General features: G+C 48.2%; 1 protein-coding gene across 8 annotated transcripts in view; it reads right to left on the reverse strand.

Annotated features, from left to right (window-relative positions):
* Window positions 1-23,020, reverse strand: part of MYO1D (myosin ID) — a 152,397-nt gene that overhangs the window by 98,218 nt on the left and 31,159 nt on the right. For all 8 annotated transcript variants that reach the window (XR_010467796.1, XR_010467797.1, XR_010467798.1 and 5 more), the window contains exons 2-13: window positions 17,619-17,827; window positions 15,807-15,900; window positions 14,948-15,113; window positions 13,520-13,573; window positions 12,583-12,678; window positions 10,558-10,674; window positions 9,563-9,766; window positions 8,694-8,839; window positions 8,485-8,599; window positions 7,120-7,290; window positions 2,737-2,807; window positions 1,395-1,469 (exon numbers count right to left, since the gene is read on the reverse strand). Coding sequence is in view for 5 of the 8 variants with exons in the window: in XM_065039816.1 (XP_064895888.1) it covers window positions 1,395-1,469; window positions 2,737-2,807; window positions 7,120-7,290; window positions 8,485-8,599; window positions 8,694-8,839; window positions 9,563-9,766; window positions 10,558-10,674; window positions 12,583-12,678; window positions 13,520-13,573; window positions 14,948-15,113; window positions 15,807-15,900; window positions 17,619-17,827 (1,518 nt within the window). In the remaining 3 variants the exon portion in view is untranslated. The remainder of the gene's footprint in view (window positions 1-1,394; window positions 1,470-2,736; window positions 2,808-7,119; window positions 7,291-8,484; window positions 8,600-8,693; window positions 8,840-9,562; window positions 9,767-10,557; window positions 10,675-12,582; window positions 12,679-13,519; window positions 13,574-14,947; window positions 15,114-15,806; window positions 15,901-17,618; window positions 17,828-23,020) is intronic.

The raw sequence follows: 23,020 nt of genomic DNA on the forward strand, positions 1-23,020 counted from the left end.
TCAATTCAGAATTCAACAGCTGTTTCTGTGCAGATCTACCAGTGTTTTCAGCTCAAAATGCAGCAGCCAAACCAACACGACATTCCTGGGTAAAATATCTCTTGAGCAACACACGGCTCGAGCTTACAACTGAATATTATAGAAAAACAACAAACGCATTCTCCTCTTCACATAAAGATGTGTGGTAATGGGACGGTAAAAATCCTGCAAAGTGATCTATCACAAGCAGAGTTTGCCTTACCCACACACAAACATCAATAATGTAATCAAACCACAAAAGAGTGAGGCCGTAGCCCACGCCATCCTCCCTTCAAATCTGCTATCTGATTTCGAGCTGTATTTCTGCACCGTTCTCGATATATAAAATAACGTAGACATTTTAAGCTACGTTTTCGTGAAGGGCTGAAAAATGGCCACGATGGATGGCGAGAGCTCCGCAAGAGACAAAAGCCGAAAGCATTTACAGCGATCTAATAGCCATCGCGCGCTTTAATGTGCCATCATGTCTTTGTGAACAGTCTTTACCAGAGACTTAATGGCAATCAGAGGCTAAATTTAACATATTTTGTAGGTTTTTGGTGAACGTGAAGTCTCAAAAACATGAAGAGCAAGACTGTTCAAGGGAGTAAACAGGACTGTAACCAAGTTAATAGCTGTACTAGTTTCTAAACCAGATAAACAGTTGTCAAGGCAGCTGCAGGTTCTTTTTCGCTGAGTTCCACCTCTGAAAGGTTGAGATAGGCCCCAGTTACAAAAGAATTAGAACATATTTAATACCAGCCATCCAGGAAAACATTATATTAATAGTTTTCTGGGGCACTGACATATACACACACGTTTCAATATTTGACTCGCTTAATTAGTATTTATAACACGTGACTACGTGGTTTAAGTTTTTCACGGCACTGCACATATGAAAAGGATTCAAATCTATTTGCTTGTTTTTCTCCTAAACTTCCTTTCAAGAGAGATTTCGAGCTGGGGTGGGTGATATCTGTTGTTGACCAAATGCTGCTCAGTACCATTAGCACTAATTAAAGAGAGATCAGTAATTGGTACAGCTGCAACTGGTCCACACACCTGGTTAATGACAAATCAAGCAGCACAGGTAACCTCTGCACAGCTATTTTGAGTTGGCTTCAAAGACTTGAAATGTATTTAAATGAAAGGTTATATCAGAATAAAACCAAAATATATAAAGACTTTATCCTGAAAAATCAAACTAACGGCCTTAGATACACAAAGACCAAATCCCAAAGGGATGTGTTCACTGCACACATAGTAAAGGTATTAATAGCAGCCATGAGAATGTTCGTCTCTTCCAGCATCCACTCTATCAAAAAGGATTCTGACAAATGACATTTCAATTCACCTCGTTAAGATTCTCTCCCTACCTGTTGTACATAAGGCGCTTGAAGTCTTGAAATAAAGTGTCCTTGTTTTTGTCGATAAATCCAGTGACTGAGTAGCTAAAAACAAGGAAAATAAAGTTAATGGCAAAGCAGCAAAGTCCTTCCCTGGGCTGCTGGCAGCGGTGGGGACTCAGCATCTCGCGCTCCTATGGAATAATCGGGAACCCGGCTCTGGTTCCCAACCTGTCCCTGATGTGCGAATGTCACCGAGGGAGATTTGGACCTTCTGCCCAGCACAGAAACCACCCACATTTTCTCTAGTCCGCCCCTCTCTTCCCACAGAAATCCCACCCTGCCAAATTATCATTTCAGAGTTAAACCCAGCACGATCCACCCCAAATCTCCACAGAACACAGTTTGGGCTCCAATATCTCCAAATATTTCCACATTTCAGCTTTCTTTTACAAAATTCTCCAGCCCCTGGCAGTGCAGAAGGTTCAACCACTAACACAGAATCATAGAAGAGACCCTCAGGATCACCACATCCAGCCATAACCCACTCCTGGCTCTAACCGTGGCCATGAACCTCTTTTCAACCCCCAGGGATGGTGACCTCTGGCATCTTGGATATTCTCCCTCTTGGAAAAACATTTGGAAATCAGGGCTCTCAGCAATGGCTCCAGAACAAACCAGTTCCAGTGCGATCGCACTGGTTACCCTCAAAAATGAAAGGTAAATTGAATCCTAAAATACTAAAATCAACCCTGCGTTATTTCCTCGTTAACTCCCTTTCGATTCTGCTGGCACAGGGAGCAACACGAATCCTGAACCATCAAACCCCTCAGGTGATATCCCAGACAGCAGCTTTCCCAGCGTGGTTTCTACCATCCGGGCATAATTCACTTTGGTTTCATCTTCCCCCACGTTCCTGTCACATTCTATAGACATTTGTGCAGCTTTCGGGTACCAAAACCTCTTCAACCCAACCAGGGAACGTTCCTTGCACTGATATTTATTTCGGTTTAACACCACCCTGTATTTGGAGTCTGCTCCAACTGATTGGAGCGTTGAAAGGCAGTTATATAATCATACTAAATCAGGTTTTATTAGCTCAGTAGAGCTCTCTTGCATAAACATGCTGGTTCTTATTCCTCTCTCCTTTTTGTTCCCCAAAGCACCATTTGCCCTCACCCTCCCTCCCCATATTCTTTTGTTTAAGCCACCAGCATAAGATTTAATTGATAAGCGACTGCCGCGCTCTGTATTTCCATATAACAGCGATTCTGGCTCATACCAGAGCAGCGTTAAATCAGAATATTGTACCATTTCAAAGCGAGAGGACAACAGTAGAAGGTGCAACTTGATATCTGAACAGGCAGCTTACATGACATCCCCGGCGTAGTGCTTGATGCGAAAGTCTCTGTCGAACTCCAGCGTTTTGTCAGTGGCGCAAAGCTACAAGAGATACACATGCATTAAAACATCACCTGTGGCTTGCGAGTTTCGTGGAAGAGCAACGCGCCTTGCAAATAGAAATGGAAACTATAGCTATTCCACTTTATATATGGACGTGTAGATGCGAAATCCAGTTGTAACGCTACTCTGTAATAGTTGTTTTCATGGATGTGTTATAAGAATGTATCTTTGAACAAAACCAAGGGGCAAGAGTCTTATTAAACAAATATTATCCCAGAAACATCATGGAGCAAAAAGAACATTTGTGCATGTAGAGAAACATTGCAGCTACAAGTCAATGGATGACTTTTTTGTCTTCTTTACTTTTTTTATTCCATTGCAATATCCCTCCTCAGCAAAATAACCCAAAAACGAAGCAATCAAATTAAGATAGTTACAATAGCAACACTTGTTCTGTCCCAAAGCCCTCCAGATCATCCAACACCCCTTCCCATCACATCGACCATGCCAAGCGTCCCCGTTCGGTAGCACTGGCCATAGTACCCTCAATTCCTTCAGCCAAAAAAAACCCATTGGGCTCAGCTTAATTAAAAAAGAACAAGATACAAACGAGGATTTTGAAGCCAAAAGGGGCAGGTTGATGAATTAAGTCACTGAGGGAAGCGTGGGCATCGTTTTCTTGTTCGAGAACCAGGAGGTAACAGACGTAACCTCAAACGGCAAAGGGAGGCAGGAGGAAAATGGGGAGGAAGGAGCTCTTCACCTGAGCATCTAAACCGTGGAATTCTTTGTCATTTTTATTTTTAAAAAGAAATAAACTATTAAGGACACCAGCCCTGATTCAGGAGGTTCCTGGACTGCAGATCACTGGACACATATCGAGTTATCGTTACATGTTTGCCCCCATATTCTTCTCTCACTTGGACATTCACCGTTGCCTTGTGTCTCGGAAGATACTACGTCAGGGGGACTAGAATGGACCTGCTGATCTTCTTCCCTTCACAATCAGTTTGTTGAGATTGACGCTTCCTACAATTTGAAGATTGAGGAATTCACAGACCGTGTATCACGGCACTTGATCCTTTGAAAGTATAAGACCAACTGAAACAATCAGAACTTAAAGAGGTCGAGAAAAATGAAGCTGTGATGTAGAGAAGCACGATGGGAAGCTAGATGAGCATTAGCCAACTCACAGAAGAACAACCCACGCTCTCAGAACATCAAATTTCGCCACAAATACTCCTACCGGAAGCGTTTGCCGATATTTTTCCTGGTTGGTTTGGCTTCCAGCAGGACACCCAAATGGGCGGCAGTGGATCGGCCGCGCAGCGCAAAAATTAGGCCAGCGCTATGTAGGGCACGGCCGCCCCGCGGAGCTCAGCGCGCTGCACTGGAGCAGCCAAGCGTGAATGGGCTGGGAGGTGGGAGCTGCTCCCATAGAATCCCAGAGTGTGAGGGTTTGGAAGGGCCCTGGAAAGCTCATCCAGTGCAATCCCCCCATGGAGCAGGAACACCCAGATGAGGTTACACAGGAAGGTGTCCAGGCGGGTTGGAATGTCTGCAGAGAAGGAGACTCCACAACCCCCCTGGGCAGCCTGGGCCAGGCTCTGCCACCCTCACCAGGAACAAGTTGCTTCTCATCTTTCAGTGGAACCTCCTGTGTTCCAGTTTGCACCCATTGCCCCTTGTCCTGTCACTGGTTGTCACCAGAAGAGCCTGGCTCCATCCTCCTGACACTCCCCCTTTCCATCTTGATCCCCAGGAATGAGTCCCCCCTCAGTCTCCTCTTGTCCAGCTCCAGAGCCCCAGCTCCCTCAGCCTTTCCTCACACGGGAGATGCTCCACTCCCTCCAGCATCTTGGTGGCTGCGCTGGACTCTCTCCAGCAGTTCCCTGTCCTGCTGGAACTGAGGGGCCACAACTGGACACAAGATTCCAGGTGTGGTCTCCCCAGGGCAGAGCAGAGGGGCAGGAGAACCTCTCTGACCTACTGACCACCCCCTTCTAACCCACCCCAGGTACCATTGGCTTCCTGGCCACAAGGGCCCAGTGCTGGCTCATGGTCACCCTGCTGTCCCCAGGGCCCCCAGGTCCCTTTCCCCTACGCTGCTCTCTACCAGATCACGTCCCGGCACACACACTTTAGCTCCTCAGGGCCGGTTTCAATCTGCACTGAGCTCTGCAGTGTCTGGACAGAATTACCGCAGCCTGCAAAAGCAACTGATGCCATGAAATCAAGCGGTTTGCTTTCATTCCCGCTTAGGGAGCTCAGGTGTACATGGGACTGAGGAAGATATTTTGGGTACCGGTAAAGGACATCTGCAAAAACGCAAGGAGGGGGGAAATAATTATGATGCTGAGAGTTCTACGGGTCGATTTTTTCAAGGCTGTATTGACTTGAACTAGGAATTAGCAAGCCAGGAAGATCCATCATCCCCCCATAAACATTATTTATAGCAGCATTCCTTGTTTCCCTCCTGTCTGTGCAAAGGCTTTTCTGCCAATGCCCCCCCCGCTGAGGAATGCTGCCACCAGCTATATTTCCTTGTCACGTTTCCTGTGCTGCGAAGGGACTCCTGAAGGTAAAGACTCAAACAGTTGGTTCGTTTTTTTTGTTTAATTTTCATTTTATAGCCTCCCACGTGCTTTAGGCAACTCAATCCTCTTCCCCATTGTATCAAAGCATCACCTGCTCTCTCTGTGATGGAACCACCTTCTCATACACAGGGCAAGACATCGAGCTACTTTCTCTAGAGCTTCCATCCACCGACTAAATAAACCACTGCCCACCCCACTGCAGAGGATTCGGAATCCATCCCCCAGGCTTCACTATTCACCATCACAGCACTACTAAAGCAAGCAAGTTGCATTCGGATGCAGAAACGCAGATTAGGCCTCATGAAAAGAGTTGTTTTCAGGTGAGTTTGCTCAGAACACGCTGTGTATCTGCTGCTCGAGCTTGTGATATTGTAAAATGGAGGTTATTGCGTCCAGGACAGATGTGCTGCCAGGTGTGCTGCAGCAAAAGGGCACTTCAGGAGAGCCACATCTGGGAGGAAAAGTGGTTATTTTCTTGTCATCCCAGCTTCTACCCAGACAAAGCACATCTATTGTTTCTATTTGGCATCCCCGAGGCCGCTTTAGCACATATCTTATACAACCAGGCTAATTTTGTATTTCTGACCTACATAAACGGGCGTGCTGGGGTGGGAGGGAGAAGGGGGGACCAGCATTCGGAATGATGCATTGCAAACATTACCCGGTAGAGAGACATCAGTAAATTAAAGGCCCTTATTTGATTACTCGGTGTGAAAGATTCTCAAATTAATCAGGCTGGCGATCGTGTTTTCAATACGCTGCCAAGTGAGGAATAAATAAAGCCTTTTCATTCGTGCGTTGTACCCAAAACAAAGCGAGTCGAGGGGCCTGGGTGATCATAGGTACAATCTGAGATGAGCGTGTTTTGCAGCCAATGATGACGGGAAATAAAAAATCACAGCGCTGTAATAAAGCAGAAGTGTGAATAATTTCACTGTCACTACGTATTAGAGCAGCCTGGGAAGAACGTCACGTGGGTCGAAACCGGGCATGGATTGGGTACAGATGACATCATGATATGTCAAGGCACGAGCTCTTTTATACCCAGAATAAATCTGATCTCACATTGGACATACTGGAGCTCCCTCTGCCGGGTACAGGCACTGCTCTGGATTTAGGGGCTGCTGCTGCTGCTTTCATTGAGCAGAAGGGGAAATTTGAGGGCCGCAAATATTGGTTTGGGGATATTCATTTTAGAGGCGCAAATACAAGACGGTGTCCAGGAAGTGGAGCTGTTCTTTGGGCAGCAGCGCAGTCGGTAGATTTCTCAGCATCCACAGTTTCCTGCGCTGGGTTTCTCGTTAAATTAAGGCCCAAACCCACCCTCACCGAATCCCTTGGCTGTTTGGAGCCTGAATTTGCCCCAGCTCCTGCAAACTCTGGGGAATCTGGCAGACAGAGCACACGCTGCCCGTGATTCACCTTCCTGCAGAAACCCTTCAGCAAGCCTTTGAGAGAGAAAGAGACCTAGCTAATTAGCATGCTCATTAGCAGCAAGACCTTTTGTGTTAATTAGCAAAAATAAAACCATTGTAGCAAGAAGGCCACTATGACAGTTGTCATTTAAGAGAAATCCGAACTGAAAATGCTGGCAATGATCAGGCCGTTATTTGAGGACAATACAAAGGACCAGCAATGGCAATGATTCCAACCCCAGCGAGTCTTTTTCCTTATTCCATTCCACCTAAAAATATAGCAAAGGCCTCACACGCAGGAAAGCGAGCGGGTCTGGAGGGCACGGGGGAGCAGGTTACCTTTCTGCTGGAGAAATGTGCGTGTTTCCCCAGCTTGTTGTTCAGAGCCTCCAGGAACATCTCGTCCGTCACTTTGCCAACGTTCATGCAGGCGTCGTCCAGAATGGCGATGATCCCTTTGTGCTGCTGCTCCACCAGGTCCACGATGACCTGGTTGTTGAAGTAATCTATCTGTAAAAAAACATGGAGCGGGTGTATTTGTGATGTCGTTGAGTGGGAAAGGAGCGTAGCAGGGTTGAGCTGATGAACAGAGAAAACGGGGCCCACTATTCAGAGCGGCCAGCTGTGGCAGATGCACTTAATCCCCCCCAGCCAAACCAGAGCAGTTTGGTTCATGCTCCAGAGGAGGGAAGGGCCTGAGCCACAGCCAGGCCAAGAACCCCTTCCAGGAGACCCAGTTGGAGGTCTGTATCTAGTGGAGTGCCTCAGGGGTCAGTACTGGGGCCGGTATTCAATGACTTGGATGAGGGAATAGAGAGACTATCAGCAAGTTTGCTGATGACACCAAGCTGGGAGGAGTGGGTGACACTGGAAGCTGTGCTGCCATCAGAGACCTGGACAGGATGGAGAGCTGGGCGGGGAAAAAAGTAATGAAATAGAACAAGGGCAAGTGTAGAGTCTTGAATGTGGGCAGGAACAACCCCAGGTTCCAGTGTAAGTTGGGGAATGACCTGTTGGAGAGCAGTGTAGGGGAAAGGGACCTGGGGGTCCTGGGGACAGCAGGGTGACCATGAGCCAGCACTGGGCCCTTGTGGCCAGGAAGCCAATGGTACCTGGGGTGGGTTAGAAGGGGGTGGTCAGTAGGTCAGAGAGGTTCTCCTGCCCCTCTGCTCTGCCCTGGGGAGACCACACCTGGAATATTGTGTCCAGTTGTGGCCCCTCAGTTTCAGCAGGACAGGGAACTGCTGGAGAGAGTCCAGCGCAGCCACCAAGATGCTGGAGGGAGTGGAGCATCTCCCGTGTGAGGAAAGGCTGAGGGAGCTGGGGCTCTGGAGCTGGACAAGAGGAGACTGAGGGGGGACTCATTCCTGGGGATCAAGATGGAAAGGGGGAGTGTCAGGAGGATGGAGCCAGGCTCTTCTGGTGACAACCAGTGACAGGACAAGGGGCAATGGGTGCAAACTGGAACACAGGAGGTTCCACTTAAACCTGAGAAGCAACTTGTTCCTGGTGAGGGTGGCAGAGCCTGGCCCAGGCTGCCCAGGGGGTTGTGGAGTCTCCTTCTGTGCAGACATTCCAACCCGCCTGGACACCTTCCTGTGTAACCTCATCTGGGTGTTCCTGCTCCATGGGGGGATTGCACTGGATGAGCTTTCCAGGGCCCTTCCAACCCCTGACATTCTGGGATTCTGTGAAGTCACTCACGTGCTTCCAGGGAATCCCCTCTCGCTGGTACTCCTCCTGCTCCTGCTTTAGAACCAGCTGGATAAAGAGCTGCTGGAGCTTTTCATTGCAGTAATTAATGCAAAATTGCTCAAAACTGAAAAAAAAATAAAAAAACCATAAGAAAACACGGTGATGATTTTTCCAGGAAAGCAGAAGGCACAGGACGGTGCTTTAACAATGTGGCTCACCTGTTATTGTCAAATATTTCAAAGCCATAGATGTCCAGGACGCCGATGACGGTGTTTTTCCCGTGTATTGTGGTGTCATAGTTCTTCACTTCAATGACATCATTGATGTGTGTCACAATCCAACAGAAGAGGCGCTCGTATATCGCCTGCCAGGAAACAAACGCTGAGGAAATGTTTTCTGCGTCTGTCTCTGGTCTTTCTGGTAAACGCGACACAAGGCGCTACAAGATGCTGCCGTAACTACACAAGAGCTACAGATAACAGGCTGCTACAAGTGAACATCTCCTGATAAGAGGAGAATAGTCTATGAAAATATATCTTATTCTTTGTTCCAAAGCTCATTTACATGAAGTCGAAATCCCAGTGAAGTCACTGGGTACAGCGGTTCCCGTGTACTGTGAAGCTGTGCAAACATATGATCTTAGGTAAAAAAGACAAGTTAATAATCAAGGATCTCCCTGACTTCATCCATACTTCCCTTGTAATTTGATTTCTTAGCAAAGGAAGGACAGTTGTCGCTCCTTTACTCATCAGTATCCACCTTTCCAAAGTAACCACAGCACTTTGGCTTTCCCGGCGGGTTCTGCAGCCCCCGCAGAACACAGGAGCGCACACGTTCAGAAAGAAATCCGCGTGAGACACAGATCTCCTGCATCCCAGCAAGCTCTGTACCCATTGATCCACCCAGGAATCCCACTGGGACTCAAGCACTGAAAAACGGGCAATTATGAAGACAATTCAACATTGAACGGCTCCCTCAGGCATCACCATTCTTTGCTGCGCTCAACCAAACGGCAAAAGCAAAAGAAATGACTCCAAGTTACTGTCACGCACAAAATCAGGCGCAGAGGAAGGATATTTCAACTCACTTTTGCAAAGGCGTCTCTGCCGTAGGTGGCCTCTTGTTCAGTATGTTGTTTGTCAATCACGTCCCGACCTGTAGCCACCGTTCGAAACAAAAGAGCCTTCTCCACCATGTCAGCTTTTGTTGACAGCAAGTCTGCGATGACGGACACAACCTTGCCGTTTTCTATCACGGGCGTATCGCCATCCACAGAAAACTTCAAGTTCCCCTGCAATAAGTAGCAAGAAACAAGATTTTAAAATGTTAATTATTAATATGAATCAGTACCCCCCAAAGTCACCTGCTACTCAAGTCGGTAAATCTCTCAAGGTGTTAGAAGGGTGGGCCTTGCGTATCCACATACCCGCAAAGCTCCAACGCCAGGCGAAGCAGCAAAGCCTGACTCAAAGAAAAGCATTGCCACTCAGTGTCCAGCGGAGCTTTGGGAAGAAAACTACATCAAACACTTCCAGAGGTTTAACCAAACACTATCTCAAGATTCAGAGTGTAGAGGTGGGCAATGATGCGCAGTATCCAAACGCTGAGTGCAGTATTTCACCTTCACTCACCACAGAAACGCCAGGTTCTTATTGTAATGCTGTTGCCTACCTTAACGAACACCAGGATTAAGTAGCGATACTGCCGCATGAATTCAGGTCTCCTGCACCCAGCTTTGCTCAAGCCTCCACCATAAAGTGAAGCATCATCCTCTCCGCAAAACCACGGTGCTGCTGGACCTCCCTACCCCTCACTGCCAAACCCAACCGATTCCTGTTCAGAGCATTCAGCAGCTCCCAGTACTCGGTGGTGTGTCTGCTTTGGGATGTGGAATATGCAGGAATAAACGTGTTCTCCCATCACGAGTGTCCTGTTTCATCAAGGGATTTCACTCACCACTGGGAGCTGTAAACTGAAGATACTTTTCCGGCCAACGGATCTTCCAGCTGCTTCTGCAGCAGGAAAACTGGAGCACAAGTGTATCTGAGCCCTCCTGAAAACCATCCCATGGGCAGCACTCACCAAGTGAAGGATGGCGGCCACGATTCTGTACACAGTCTGAATCTCTTCCTGCTTGAAGCCAATGACTTTCATGGCATCAGCTACGGCTTTGAACTCCGCACCGTCGTTGATGGAACACTGAGGGGAAAGAGATGTTTGGGACATGAGGGGATAGATGGAAATCAGCTGTGAGAAAGCAAAGATTTTTGTAGGCGCATGGGAAATAGATTTGTACTGTGCTATTTTTCAGATGTCAGGAGATGTCTCATCTTACTCCCAAGCCTTCCCGTAAGCTTCCACTGAACCTCACACTGTATACACCAATACTTGCACCAATGAGACACACAAATCCATCGCAGCACAATTAAACAGTTCAGCACCTTCCTAGTGCAATTTATTGTGAAAAAGTAGAAGTGATTCATAAAAAGGACAGAACAACAGTTACAAGTGTTGTGGCCACAGTCCCTCTGAGTGGAAGCTGCAGAGCACCAGCAATAAATGATGAGCCTCTGTCCGCTCCTCTCCCACCCATCTGGGTTTGTTTCACTGCAGATTTCTAGAGAAACTGATAAAATTGTCTGAGAAGGTGTGAGAGTCGGTCCAAAGATGGAGCAGTATTTGCCTGACCATCGCCACCAAGGACTTAGAGGCCCTGACAGCAAGAACGCACGGACAGTGACTTGGAGAGAGGCCCGAGGAGGAACATTGTGTTGCACTGGTTTCTCCGATATGGGGGGGCTGCTGCTTACAGTGGCTGCTGTGCGGACTTTGCCTGCTGCTGCAGCCAAACCAGCCCCCACCTCCTGAAAGTGATTGTTACGAGGGTCTCTTCAACCCAGGGACAACAGCTGCTGTCCAGATGTGTTCTCACCTGCAGCCTCAGTCACACGTGTCCCCCACCTGCTCCCCCAAACAATGGCCAATGACAAGGAGCATGGCCAGAAGCTCGCCAAGGGTCCTGAGGTCACCCAATGGACCAGAGAGAGACCCCTGAATGCTGGACACGCAAGCGCTGGCAGAAGAAAGTGTGAATCTTTCGAGCCTGGGTTGTGAAATCAAGGTGGAGATTGGCCTCAAACAATGGGAGCGAGGCGGGGTGAAGAAGCATGAAAGATGAAACGAGAAGGGACACCGTTGAAGATCTTCCCAGCAGAGGATCCCGAACCACGACGGAGGAGCAGCAGGACTCCACGGGCCCGGAGAGCAGAGGGAGCTTCTGGAACTCAACTGGTGATAAACGCAACTTCATTTCTTTACTTTTACTTTTCCCCGTTTCTTTTCCCTTTTCTTACTCTCTCTCTCTATCACATGCAGCTTTATGGGCAAATTAATAAAGTAACACTGCTTGATTGAATTATAACCCCTTGGCGTTTTGGTTGCCTTAATCTTGCGCTTCGAGATCAAGGTAAAAGAACCATCACGAGTCCATCACTGAATGGACCGTGACAGAAGGTCTGTGGGTTTGTTTGCCAAAGAGCATCTAGCTCAAGAAAGCCATCAGGAAATCAGGGAGCCTGTTGTCTGGACAATGCTACGGACAACTCCAGATGGACGTAAAGTGTTCAGGATCCTGTTGTCCTAAAAACTTTTGGGTTTGTTCCCTTCTTTCCTGCTCAGAGGTCCCCCAAGAGAGGGCAGATACACAGAATGAATGCCACAGTCATTTCAATGCTCCTGCTGCAAAAAAAAAGAGTCCTTCTGGCTTTTTGGTCCAGAAAGCAGCTTAATTTACCCATTACGAAGCGTGAAGAGTCTGACACTGGTAACAGGTCAAATATCTGTGAATGCATTTACTACCAGAGGTGGTGTCTCTCCTGCTCCGTTTGCTTTCTGCACACAGACACAAGCGTAGCACACGCAAGTACACACCAGCCTGTCTTCCGGAGGCAGAGACTCCATTAAAAACAGCATAATGGTGTCACGTTTCCATACTCACACCGTAAATATTGGTCTCAGCTTTTACTAGCTCGGCAGTGCTTTAAGTATTTCAAGAAGCATTTATGATTTTAAGACAAGTTACCTCAGAGTCGCTGAGCGCACCCTCACCTTTAGCTGCGCCCCAGGACAGATGTAGTTGTAGGCAGACGCGTCCTTCTGAAGGTGCAGAGAACGTAACATCTGGTCAGAACCGCCCTGCAGGAGCTGCACAAAGAGCATTGTAAGAAAGGGTGAATAAAAACAAGTCCTTCCTTTTTGTCTTTCTTACTCATCTGCTCGACAAGCAAAATGATAAAACCCGTGAAATTGCTGCTATAGAAGAATCAGCTGCAGTAGCTGGAGTCACGAGGGGTTGAACAGATCAGAGATGCGGTTCTCAGGGACATGGGGCAGTGCCTGGGTGGGTTATGGTTGGATTTGATGGTCTTGAGGGGCTTTTCAGCTGTTTCCAGCTGTGACATGTCACAGATGGCTCTTGGCAAGGACTTCCCGACACGGAAACGCCACGTTCCCGAGAAAGGTGTTAACGTACCGGCCTGAGCGCCGGGCGAGCGGGAAATCAATAAACCAACGTCCGCTCCCCTCAGTGCGAAACCGAGAATAAAGGTTATACTAACAGGCCGATGTTTCCCCCGAAGGACGCACAGGGGAACCCCCGTACAATGTGGAAGACATTAAAAAGAACCCAAAGCAAAAAATTCAAGTCAACTTGGTGTCATAAATTACTTCCATATGGACTAAAGGCCTCCAGAGAAAATAGAGGGATTAGACTTATTACAAATAAAACAGTGAGTCAAAGTCCAATGTTCTACCATGTTTGTTTAGTTAGCCTCCTTTTAAGTTTACAAATGTGTTAATATGGGACTGGAGGATAGACAAAAATAAATCTTCTCATGCAAAGAACTAGAGGACGTAAGATCACCCAAGACGCAACAGCAAGAGAACTCTTTGTGAAACACCCAAAAGGGTGAAAGCTTGAAATGTTTTGCCTGTTGTGTCTGGGAAACTGTTAAATAGTCATTTGTTGCAGCAAAGGAATACAAACCTGGTAAAAAGAATGAAAGCTGCGTTCTCCAGGCTGCTGCACAATCACACGGGACTGGAAGGGAAGAAAACACAAGGTGGGTGTTAGTGGATGTGGACAGCCTGTTATCCAACCTTTAGATGGCCATGCGTGGGGTCACCATGGCCAGGACACCCCCAGACTTGGCCGATCTTGTAATAAGTCTGTTAGGAACAATATTTGTGAGGCATGACCGTGGAGTTTGAAGTTTAGAATCAAAAAGACCAGCTTGGGTACCAGCTACAACATCCTGCTCCAACCTGGAACCCTCGGGGGTAACCACAGAATGGCTTTCATGGAAGAGTCAAATTAAATATCATTTAGGTGAAGAGTTATTTAATAAAATGGAAGGAAAACCCCACTTCTCCAAGCCCAAGACAGGCTGGCAAACAGAACGCAGTGACCACACAAGCGACAGCTCTGCTCTGGTTTAGGGAGCAAGTGACATCTCCAACTTCAGAACGTTCATTCCCAAGCAGCGTAAAACCCCAAAACAAAACGTTAAATGCAGCAGAAATTCAGTCAACAAGCAACAGATCCTTGTTTTATGCTGTAAGTTTGAACTCCGGGGAGCTACAAGGCATGTGTTCCTGCTGCACAAATTCATTGTGTTCGGACCAGAAATGGAAAGAAATGTAACTGGATGGAAGTCAAGAATATGAAATACATGAGGGTTTAAGTCAGGGCAGCTGCGGCCCCACTCCTGCGCGTGGAAGTATCACATGTTCAGTGTTTGGGTTCGTTGTTTGGTTTGGTTTTTATAAAATAAAGTGTTTAGTCTGCAAATAGACTCCAGGGAAACAACGGGAAAGGAAAAAACACACAGAAAAAGGCACCTTAGCAGATGTGGTCAAATAGATAAATTGAAGCCAGATGCGTCCACACATGAGAACTGTCAATAGGTAAGCCCAGTTTCTCTATAGAGTTTGACATATTCCAACATTTTCTCGCAGCACTTAATGATGTGAAAGAAAAATACACGCAGGAACACTTGGAATAAATAAACCCCAAGTTACTAAAAGAAAATACGGGGCTGTGGCTTTATTCCAGATTCGCACTTCTCAAGCACATCGTTGCTACTTACGGACCTAAATATCTTCTTTATCCAGCAATGCGGGAACTTAGAAAGGAGTTTTGCAGATATTAAATTAATCTCAGCTTTTATTCCAGATACAAAGTCCATACACCTATATGCACAAAAGCTTTTGTCCCTTGGTGTGAAACCTCCAGCGTTTCAGTTACTTATAGTAACTCTTAGAGAAGAAATAACGCCCTGGATTTAAATAAGACTCCGTGCCCTCGTATACAACACAACAGACAACATTAAAAATGAACATTTTCTATTGGCAAAGCCCATCTTATAAAAATAACGACACCAAAGCCTCCAAGTCTAAAAGCGGCGTGACTTACCTTTTCTAGGAGGTAATTATTGATGTGCCCGCCGATCGGGTCTCCTTTAAAGTCAAAGTTGATGTCCATGTATTTTCCGAACCTGCTGGAATTGTCGTTGCGGTTTGTTTTGGCGTTGCCAAAGGCCTCCAGCACGCAGTTGGATTTCAGGAGGATGTTCTTCACTCTGCAGCACAAGCGGAAGGAGAACGGGGTAAGTCCAGACTTGCAGACTCAAATTAACGATGCTTTTTCATTTTCAGGCTTTTCTAGAGAATTTAGTAACAGCAGAGAGGCTCTTTGATGAGATATTTGGGTGGACGTGTTTGACATCAGCGATCCCACGGGAAATCAGCTGCGAATCTCCCGCTGTGTTCCTTAGAGCCAAGTCAATGGGAACCAAAGGCCAGATCTCCCCACTGAAAATAGCATCAAAAATTCAGTTTCTTTACATGCGTGAGATTTAAAAATCGATTTCTCAAAGTCTTTTAAAGTCATTTTCAACGCTTTTGTCGGGGTAGGTACTAAGCCTGTTCTTTGCTCAAAGCCTTTTACCCTAAGGTCGACAAGCCCATTTTGCAACATGGGAGCACACGAGCCTGAAAGGCCATGGAATACACTCAAGATGCTCTTCTAACATCAACCTATTGCAGCAAATCTGCCCCAGGAAACGCCATTTCTAGAGACTGTTTGTATTCGGAACATCTGAACTTTCCAAATATATTTTTTATGTGACCTTAGCAATCAATATTGTAAAATTCCCAGAGTAAAACAGTCTTAGCTGAAGAAGTCTGGTAAAAATCTGGTAAAAATGGTTGGGAAAATCAGCGTGTAATTAGTAGATGTAAGAATCCGGTGCTATATGTAGGTGTTTTCTCACCTCTCCACCTCGGCGCGCTGCCCCGGGTTGGTGATGGCCGCGATGTACTGCATGATGTATTTACTGGCCTCGGTTTTCCCAGCCCCGCTCTCACCTGAGGACACAGACACAAACGGGACACAACGTCCAAAAGAACCCAAAGCAAATCACTGCACGGTGTCTCTTCATTTCACCCTGAGGGCGTTTGGGTTTTGCGTTGTTCAGTTTGGGGGGTTTTGTTGTTGGTTTTGTGTGTGTTGGGGTTTGGTTGGTTGGTTTGGGTTGTGGGAATTTTTGGTTTTTTTGGTTGGTTGGTTTTAGTTTTTTGGTTGGTTGTGGGTTTTTTCATTGTTTGTTTGTGGTTTTTTGTGGAATCTTGTGTCCAGTTGTGGCCCCTCAGTTCCAGCAGGACAGGGAACTGCTGGAGAGAGTCCAGCGCAGCCACCAAGATGCTGGAGGGAGTGGAGCATCTCCCGTGTGAGGAAAGGCTGAGGGAGCTGGGGCTCTGGAGCTGGACAAGAGGAGACTGAGGGGGGACTCATTCCTGGGGATCAATATGGAAAGGGGGAGTGTCAGGAGGATGGAGCCAGGCTCTTCTGGTGACAACCAGTGACAGGACAAGGGGCAATGGGTGCAAACTGGAACACAGGAGGTTCCACTGAAAGATGAGAAGCAACTTGTTCCCGGTGAGGGTGGCAGAGCCTGGCCCAGGCTGCCCAGGGGGTTGTGGAGTCTCCTTCTGTGCAGACATTCCAACCCGCCTGGACACCTTCCTGTGTAACCTCATCTGGGTGTTCCTGCTCCATGGGGGGATTGCACTGGATGAGCTTTCCAGGTCCCTTCCAACCCCTGACATTCTGTTATTCTGTGTATTTTTGGTTGGTAGTAGGGGTTTGTTGGTTTTGGGGGGTTTTTTGGTTGGTTGGTTGGTTCTGTTGTTGTTTTGTTGGTTTGGGTTTTTTTAAACAATCTGATTTGTGTGCACTCGGACCCTTTTCCAAACAGCCACAACCCTGCTGCTCGTTGCCGCTGTGCTGACTCTGAGGCGGTTCCGACACTGGATTCCGCAGGTCGGTGACGGGCCTGGCACCCCCAGCATCAAAAGGAACATTGTTTGAGCAGAAACACTGGCCTGCAGCGCCGGGAACCGCCGCACAAGGGGCTTCTGTTCAACACCCCAGCGCGGGGCTCTCGCTTTTCAGAGCTGCTGAACCACGGGGACATCAAGGGAACCAAGTGCCAGGATCCAGATAGCGAGAGCTCATGGTACAAGCGCCACTGCCGCTGTTAGAGCCACCACAAGCGATCAGGCCGGCATCAAAACAGAGAACTAAACATCAGGCGGGCATCAAAGGGACAGAAATCAGCAGTTCTGTTCTCCCTGAGCTCCAGGACTCACGTCCAAGTTATCACTTTGTGTGCGCAGATTAAGCTGCCGACTGACACCAGTTCTTGAATCAGCCGAGAAATAATTGTTAAGGTCTCCACGCACGGATTCAAAGGCAAATTCTGAGAGCAAACATTTCCAAGCTCGAAACACAATCATCTGAAGTCGCAGACGACAAATGTACCATTTGCATCAGGCCTTTCTCTGAGCTTGTCTCAACTATGAACACAGGCAACACTTTTCCAACTGTGTTTCAGAGGCTGGTAGGTAAAATCCTACTGAGACCTACTTACCTGTTGCTTTGTTAAACTGGGAAGACTGTATTTCCAGCACCACAGCTTTATATCAGTTTTCTAAAATGCTGTCATTAGTCAAATCATTCTTGTTCTTCAGCCCAGAATTTCATAGAGAAGCGTTCATCACAACGCAAATCTCCTTGAGCTTACCCGATATCACGATGCAGGTGTCTTTCGATCTCCTCTTCATGGCTTTGTAGGCGGCGTCAGCGATGGCGAAGAGGTGGGGAGGCCTCTCGTACAGCTCTCTGCCCTTGTACTGCTCAATCATGTCCCGCCCGTAGATGTTCAAGTTTTTATAAGGGTTCATGGAAACCACCACTTCCCCGATAAACGTATAAATCCGGCCTTTTTCAAACCTGCCCGGGATGAGATGAAAGGGAGAAAGGACATTAGGCAAATGTAGAGCTCCAGAATGTGTTTTCCAAGCGAGCCGCCCATTTCACCAGGTGAACTCTTCAATCCATCATCGCACTGAAACATTATGATAAATCATTATGATAAACCATTATGATAAAATATTGACTAAGGACATTAATTAATTTGGAGAGCAGCGTAGAGGAAAGGGACCCGGGGGTCCTGGGGACAGCAGGGTGACCATGAGCCAGCACTGGGCCCTTGTGGCCAGGAAGCCAATGGTACCTGGGGTGGGTTAGAAGGGGGTGGTCAGTAGGTCAGAGAGGTTCTCCTGCCCCTCTGCTCTGCCCTGGGGAGACCACATCTGGAATATTGTGTCCAGTTGTGGCCCCTCAGTTCCAGCAGGACAGGGAACTGCTGCAGAGAGTCCAGCGCAGCCACCAAGATGCTGAAGGGAGTGGAGCATCTCCCGTGTGAGGAAAGGCTGAGGGAGCTGGGGCTCTGGAGCTGGACAAGAGGACACTGAGGGGGGACTCATTCCTGGGGATCAAGATGGAAAGGGGGAGTGTCAGGAGGATGGAGCCAGGCTCTTCTGGTGACAACCAGTGACAGGACAAGGGGCAATGGGTGCAAACTGGAACACAAGAGGTTCCATTTAAATATGAGGAGAAACTTCTTCCCAATGAGGGTGGCAGAGCCTGGCCCAGGCTGCCCAGGGGGTTGTGGAGTCTCCTTCTGTGCAGACATTCCAACCCGCCTGGACACCTTCCTGTGTAACCTCATCTGGGTGTTCCTGCTCCATGGGGGGATTGCACTGGATGAGCTTTCCAGGGCCCTTCAACCCCTGACATTCTGGGATTCTGTAATTACCCAGCCAGCCTGGCACATCGCTGTGTTCTACTATATCTCTGTGCTATAAGGACTCAGAACTAGTGCCAGCCTAGAATCTTACCATGTACAAAGGAAATTTCTGCTACTATTTCATTTACGGATGCGCGACCGACCTGATTACTGAGGTACAAACACCGCTTTCCGAGCAGGGCAAACTTTCGTTTTGCTGAGGCAATCAAGCTGATTTTCTGCATATTCATGTATTTCTGTTGCCATCAACATGTTGCCAGAAACAAATGTTTCTAAGAAATTCTCCAGCGAGATTCAGGTTAATACAAGTTACTGTTTCTACAAGTGATGACGATGAGTTTGCGATGAGCTCATATAAAGGGGATTTAAAGGCAAACTCTTTCTTCCCGTTCTGCAGTTGTCAGCCCGGCTCAGGCCAGAGAAGCACAAGTTCTGAAGCTGCTCAGAGGTCTGATCACATTTGTAATTAAACAAAGCCAAGAAGCAAGTGAAAGCATTTTGCAATTACCTTCCACTCCATCCTGTTCACTACAGGACGCTTTGATTATCACCAGCACTGCTAAATCGAGCGGAATGCAGGAAAACAACCCTAAACTGCGCCTTTCCCAAACCGCGCCTGCAGATGTAGAGATCGACACGGTAACTGTGGCGGTTCTACCATTAAACCTGTGTTTAAACCTTCCAACATTAGATGGCACCACAACCCCTCTAGAGACCGCATGGGCCTTCAGATCCCTGCCAGACTCCTCCCGCATCATCCAATTGAATTTATTACCACTCCCATGTGGTGACAGGCGTGACATTTTCTATTGTTCATTGGAGACTTTTCCGCAGCATCTTGGCAGCGTTGGTCCTTAGCAGGTGTAATAAAGCTCAAGGAATACAATCTGGCGGCCAGCATTCCGCTTCCAAAGAGCGATTCTAACTCTCCTTCCAGCTTCCTCCAGAAATACTTCACTAAAAAGACAAATTGCAAACCATCTTTTTGATCCCGCGTTCGGTTTTAACCGAGGTTAGTCCCGATGTGCGTTTCCTAAAGCATTAGTGAGCTTAAAATGCAAAAATGTTAATATTAGAGAGGTGAATGTTGTTTGGAAGCTACCAAAAATGGTTGAGAAAAAACAAGGCTATTATAATTAGCAATACCAACCGTAGCTCAGCAGCTAATTCCTGCAAGAAAAATGATGAATAACACACAGGCAACAACACCAAGCAACTGGTATGAGATACAGAACCACAGCCTAACTCTTAGGACAGGCTTAGGGAAAAGGAAGCCTCACTCACTCAGTCCTTGCCCTTTGCCATCCTTAATTTTGACTTTTGAAGCACAAAGCAGCTGGGAATGGTGGCACTGGGAGGATCCAAAGCAGCAGACACACGTGCGCAGAGATCGGATACCAGGCCGCTCGGCTCCTGCCCTCTCCGGAGCACAAAGACTCTACATATACATGGGAGAGCTTGAGAAAAACCAAATACACACAGCAGGAGATCAAATCACACTGGGACATACATATGTAATGGAAACCAGCACAAGGACAGTGAAATCAGCAGAATCCGTCCCATCTTTTTGGAGCTGGGCCATCCAAAAAGGCAAGCTGCCCAATGGAGAACGTATAGACTCCGAACGTCACGGCACAGCAGGCGCACAACCAGCGCTGACGGCATTACTGATAAATAAAGATACAGCAGTTTCTGGAGGAGGTTTCAAGCCCCACCGCACTGCCAGGCACGTGGCTGGAGGGTTCGTGGCCAGCACAGAGAGGTTACGGGGCTTCCTTATGGCTGCGGAGAAGGCAAAACAGGGACATCCCTCCTGAAGTGTGGTGCCAAGTCACCATGACAGTACCAGCACTCTGCCCTCTCCCTTAAGTAATGAATTATGTAAACTTTCGGTAGCAGAGCACAGTTTAAGTTTCCTCCCGTGACAGTTCAGTGGCCCCGACTGCCTGGAGAGGAGAACCGGTGGACGTGTCTCTGCCGGCGCGGCCATGGCTGCGGCACCGCGGGGCTGCGCAGGCTGAACAGCCCAGACCGTTTGGCCTGCTGCTGCTTCCCCGATGATTTGTGTCTTCTACCTCTGTGGCAAAAGGGAGATGAAGATGATGGAGAAAGAGAATCATGGAATGGTTTGTGCAGAAGGGATGTTCCTGGCTCCCCCAGTGCCCCCCTGCCATGAGCAGGGACATCTGCACCAGCTCAGGTTGCTCAGAGCCCCGTCCAGCCTGGCCTGGGATGTCTCCAGGGATGGTTCATCTACCCCCTCTCTGGCCAACCTGGGCCAGGCTCTCACCACCCTCAGGGACAACAATTCCTTCCTCGTGTTCAGCCTAAGGAGGAGAAGGAGGAAGATCCATTTCTGGGTCAAAGTCCAGAGCACAAGTGTGATGGGAGCAGCTGAGGGACCTGGGGGGTTCAGCTGGAGAACAGGAGCTGAGGGGAGACCTTCTGATCTCTGAACTGCCTGAAAGGAGCTTGGAGCCAGGGGGGTCGGGCTCTGCTCCCCAGGAACAAGCGCCAGGAGCAGAGGAAACGGCCTCAAGTTGCGCCAGGGGAGGCTGAGGTTGGATGTGGGAACAATTTCTTCCCCAAAGGGCTGTGGGGCATTGGAACAGGCTGCCCAGGGCAGTGCTGGAGTCACCATCCCTGAAAGGCTGGACAGACGGACATGAGGTTCTCAGGACATGGGGCAGTGCCGGGGGTGGGGAACGGTTGGACTCAGTGATCCTGTGAGTCTCTTCCAACCGAAATGACTCTATGATTCTATGAAATGGACAACTCTCAGCCTTGGCTTTAAGGATACAGCCTTAATGAACAAGTCATCTCCCACTTTCCCTCTCTGTTCCTTTTCCTTTACTTCTTAGCACCCGAGTTGAAATTCCAGCGCTGTGCTTAGATGTTCCTAAAAGGAGCCGTGGCCCCTCCCTGCTGATAGAGCCTCTTTTCATCAGCTCAGCACAACCGCCGGCCAAGAACAGCAGCGGCTGTTTTCCTAGCGCGTTGCTCCGGTGTGACGTTCCTGCTTCTCCCTGCCCGAGAAGCGCTCAGGAAAACTCAAGAAAAGAAGCACGGCCAACAGTCCCAACGGGGAGGGACAAACTCGGTTAAATCTGCTCTTTTCTTCAAGGCGAGGTCACCAAACCAGGCGATGAAGCTGCTCGTCAGTCAGGGCGCGCACAAAGGACGGTGTAATCATTGCGGTACTGAGCATATTAACACATAGAACTGGGATTTCTGTTCTTTAAAGCAATTTCCAGCACAGTGGGTAAAGGGAACCCCCGTACCTGCTCCTGGGGGTTGACACCCCCACCACAAACCCTTTTTTATATGTGTAATGAAAACCACATCAAGGAGAAAATATTTCCCTGTAATGATTCTGGTTCAATAATCTCCGTATTATTTGAATAATCTGAATTTTCTAGTCATTACTCCAGCTCAGCAGCCAGGAAAAGTCACAGTATTTAATGTTTCTGTGTTATTTTGATGAAGAACGTCGGCTCTTCGATGAGAAGCTTTTATGACCTTGTTAAAACACCGATTGACAGTCAGAAAATATAAACCAGTAGGTCACAGAATATAAACCATTGAAAGGGATAGGAATGGGGGCCTAGGATCACTAGTCGCTTATGGGGCACCTGGATCAATTATGGGGCTCAATGAGTCACTTATGGGGCTCTGTGGGTCACTTATGGGTCTGTATGTGTCATTTATGGGTCTCTGTGGGTAACTTATGGGCCTGGACGCCTGGGTCCCTCCTCACTGCAATCTATGGGGCCCGGACGCCTGGGTCCCTCCTCATTGCAATCTATGGGGCCCAGACGCCTGGGTCCCTTCTCAGTGTAATCTATGGGGCCCGGACGCCTGGGTCCCTCCTCAGTCACATCTATGGGGCCCGGACGCCTGGGTCCCTCCTCAGTGCAATCTATGGGGCCCGGACGCCTGGGTCCCTCCTCGGTCACATCTATGGGGCCTGGATGCCTGGGTCCCTCCTCAGTGCGATCTATGGGGCCCGGACGCCTGGGTCCCTCCTCAGTGCAATCTATGGGGCCCGGACGCCTGGGTCCCTCCTCAGTGCAATCTATGGGGCCCGGACGCCTGGGTCCCTCCTCATTGCAATCTATGGGGCCCGGATGCCTGGGTCCCTCCTCGGTCACATCTATGGGGCCCGGACGCCTGGGTCCCTCCTCGGTCACATCTATGGAGCCCGGACGCCTGGGTCCCTCCTCTGTCAAATCTATGCGAGAAAAAGGCTCTGAACTTGGTTTTGTAGTTTTTGTTTTTAGGGAAAAGAGTTAAAAAAGAATAGATCCTGAAATCCAGGATGCTATATTCACATC

Source organism: Columba livia, chromosome 23 (assembly GCF_036013475.1).
Source record: "Columba livia isolate bColLiv1 breed racing homer chromosome 23, bColLiv1.pat.W.v2, whole genome shotgun sequence".
NCBI classification, from domain to species: Eukaryota; Metazoa; Chordata; class Aves; order Columbiformes; family Columbidae; genus Columba; species Columba livia.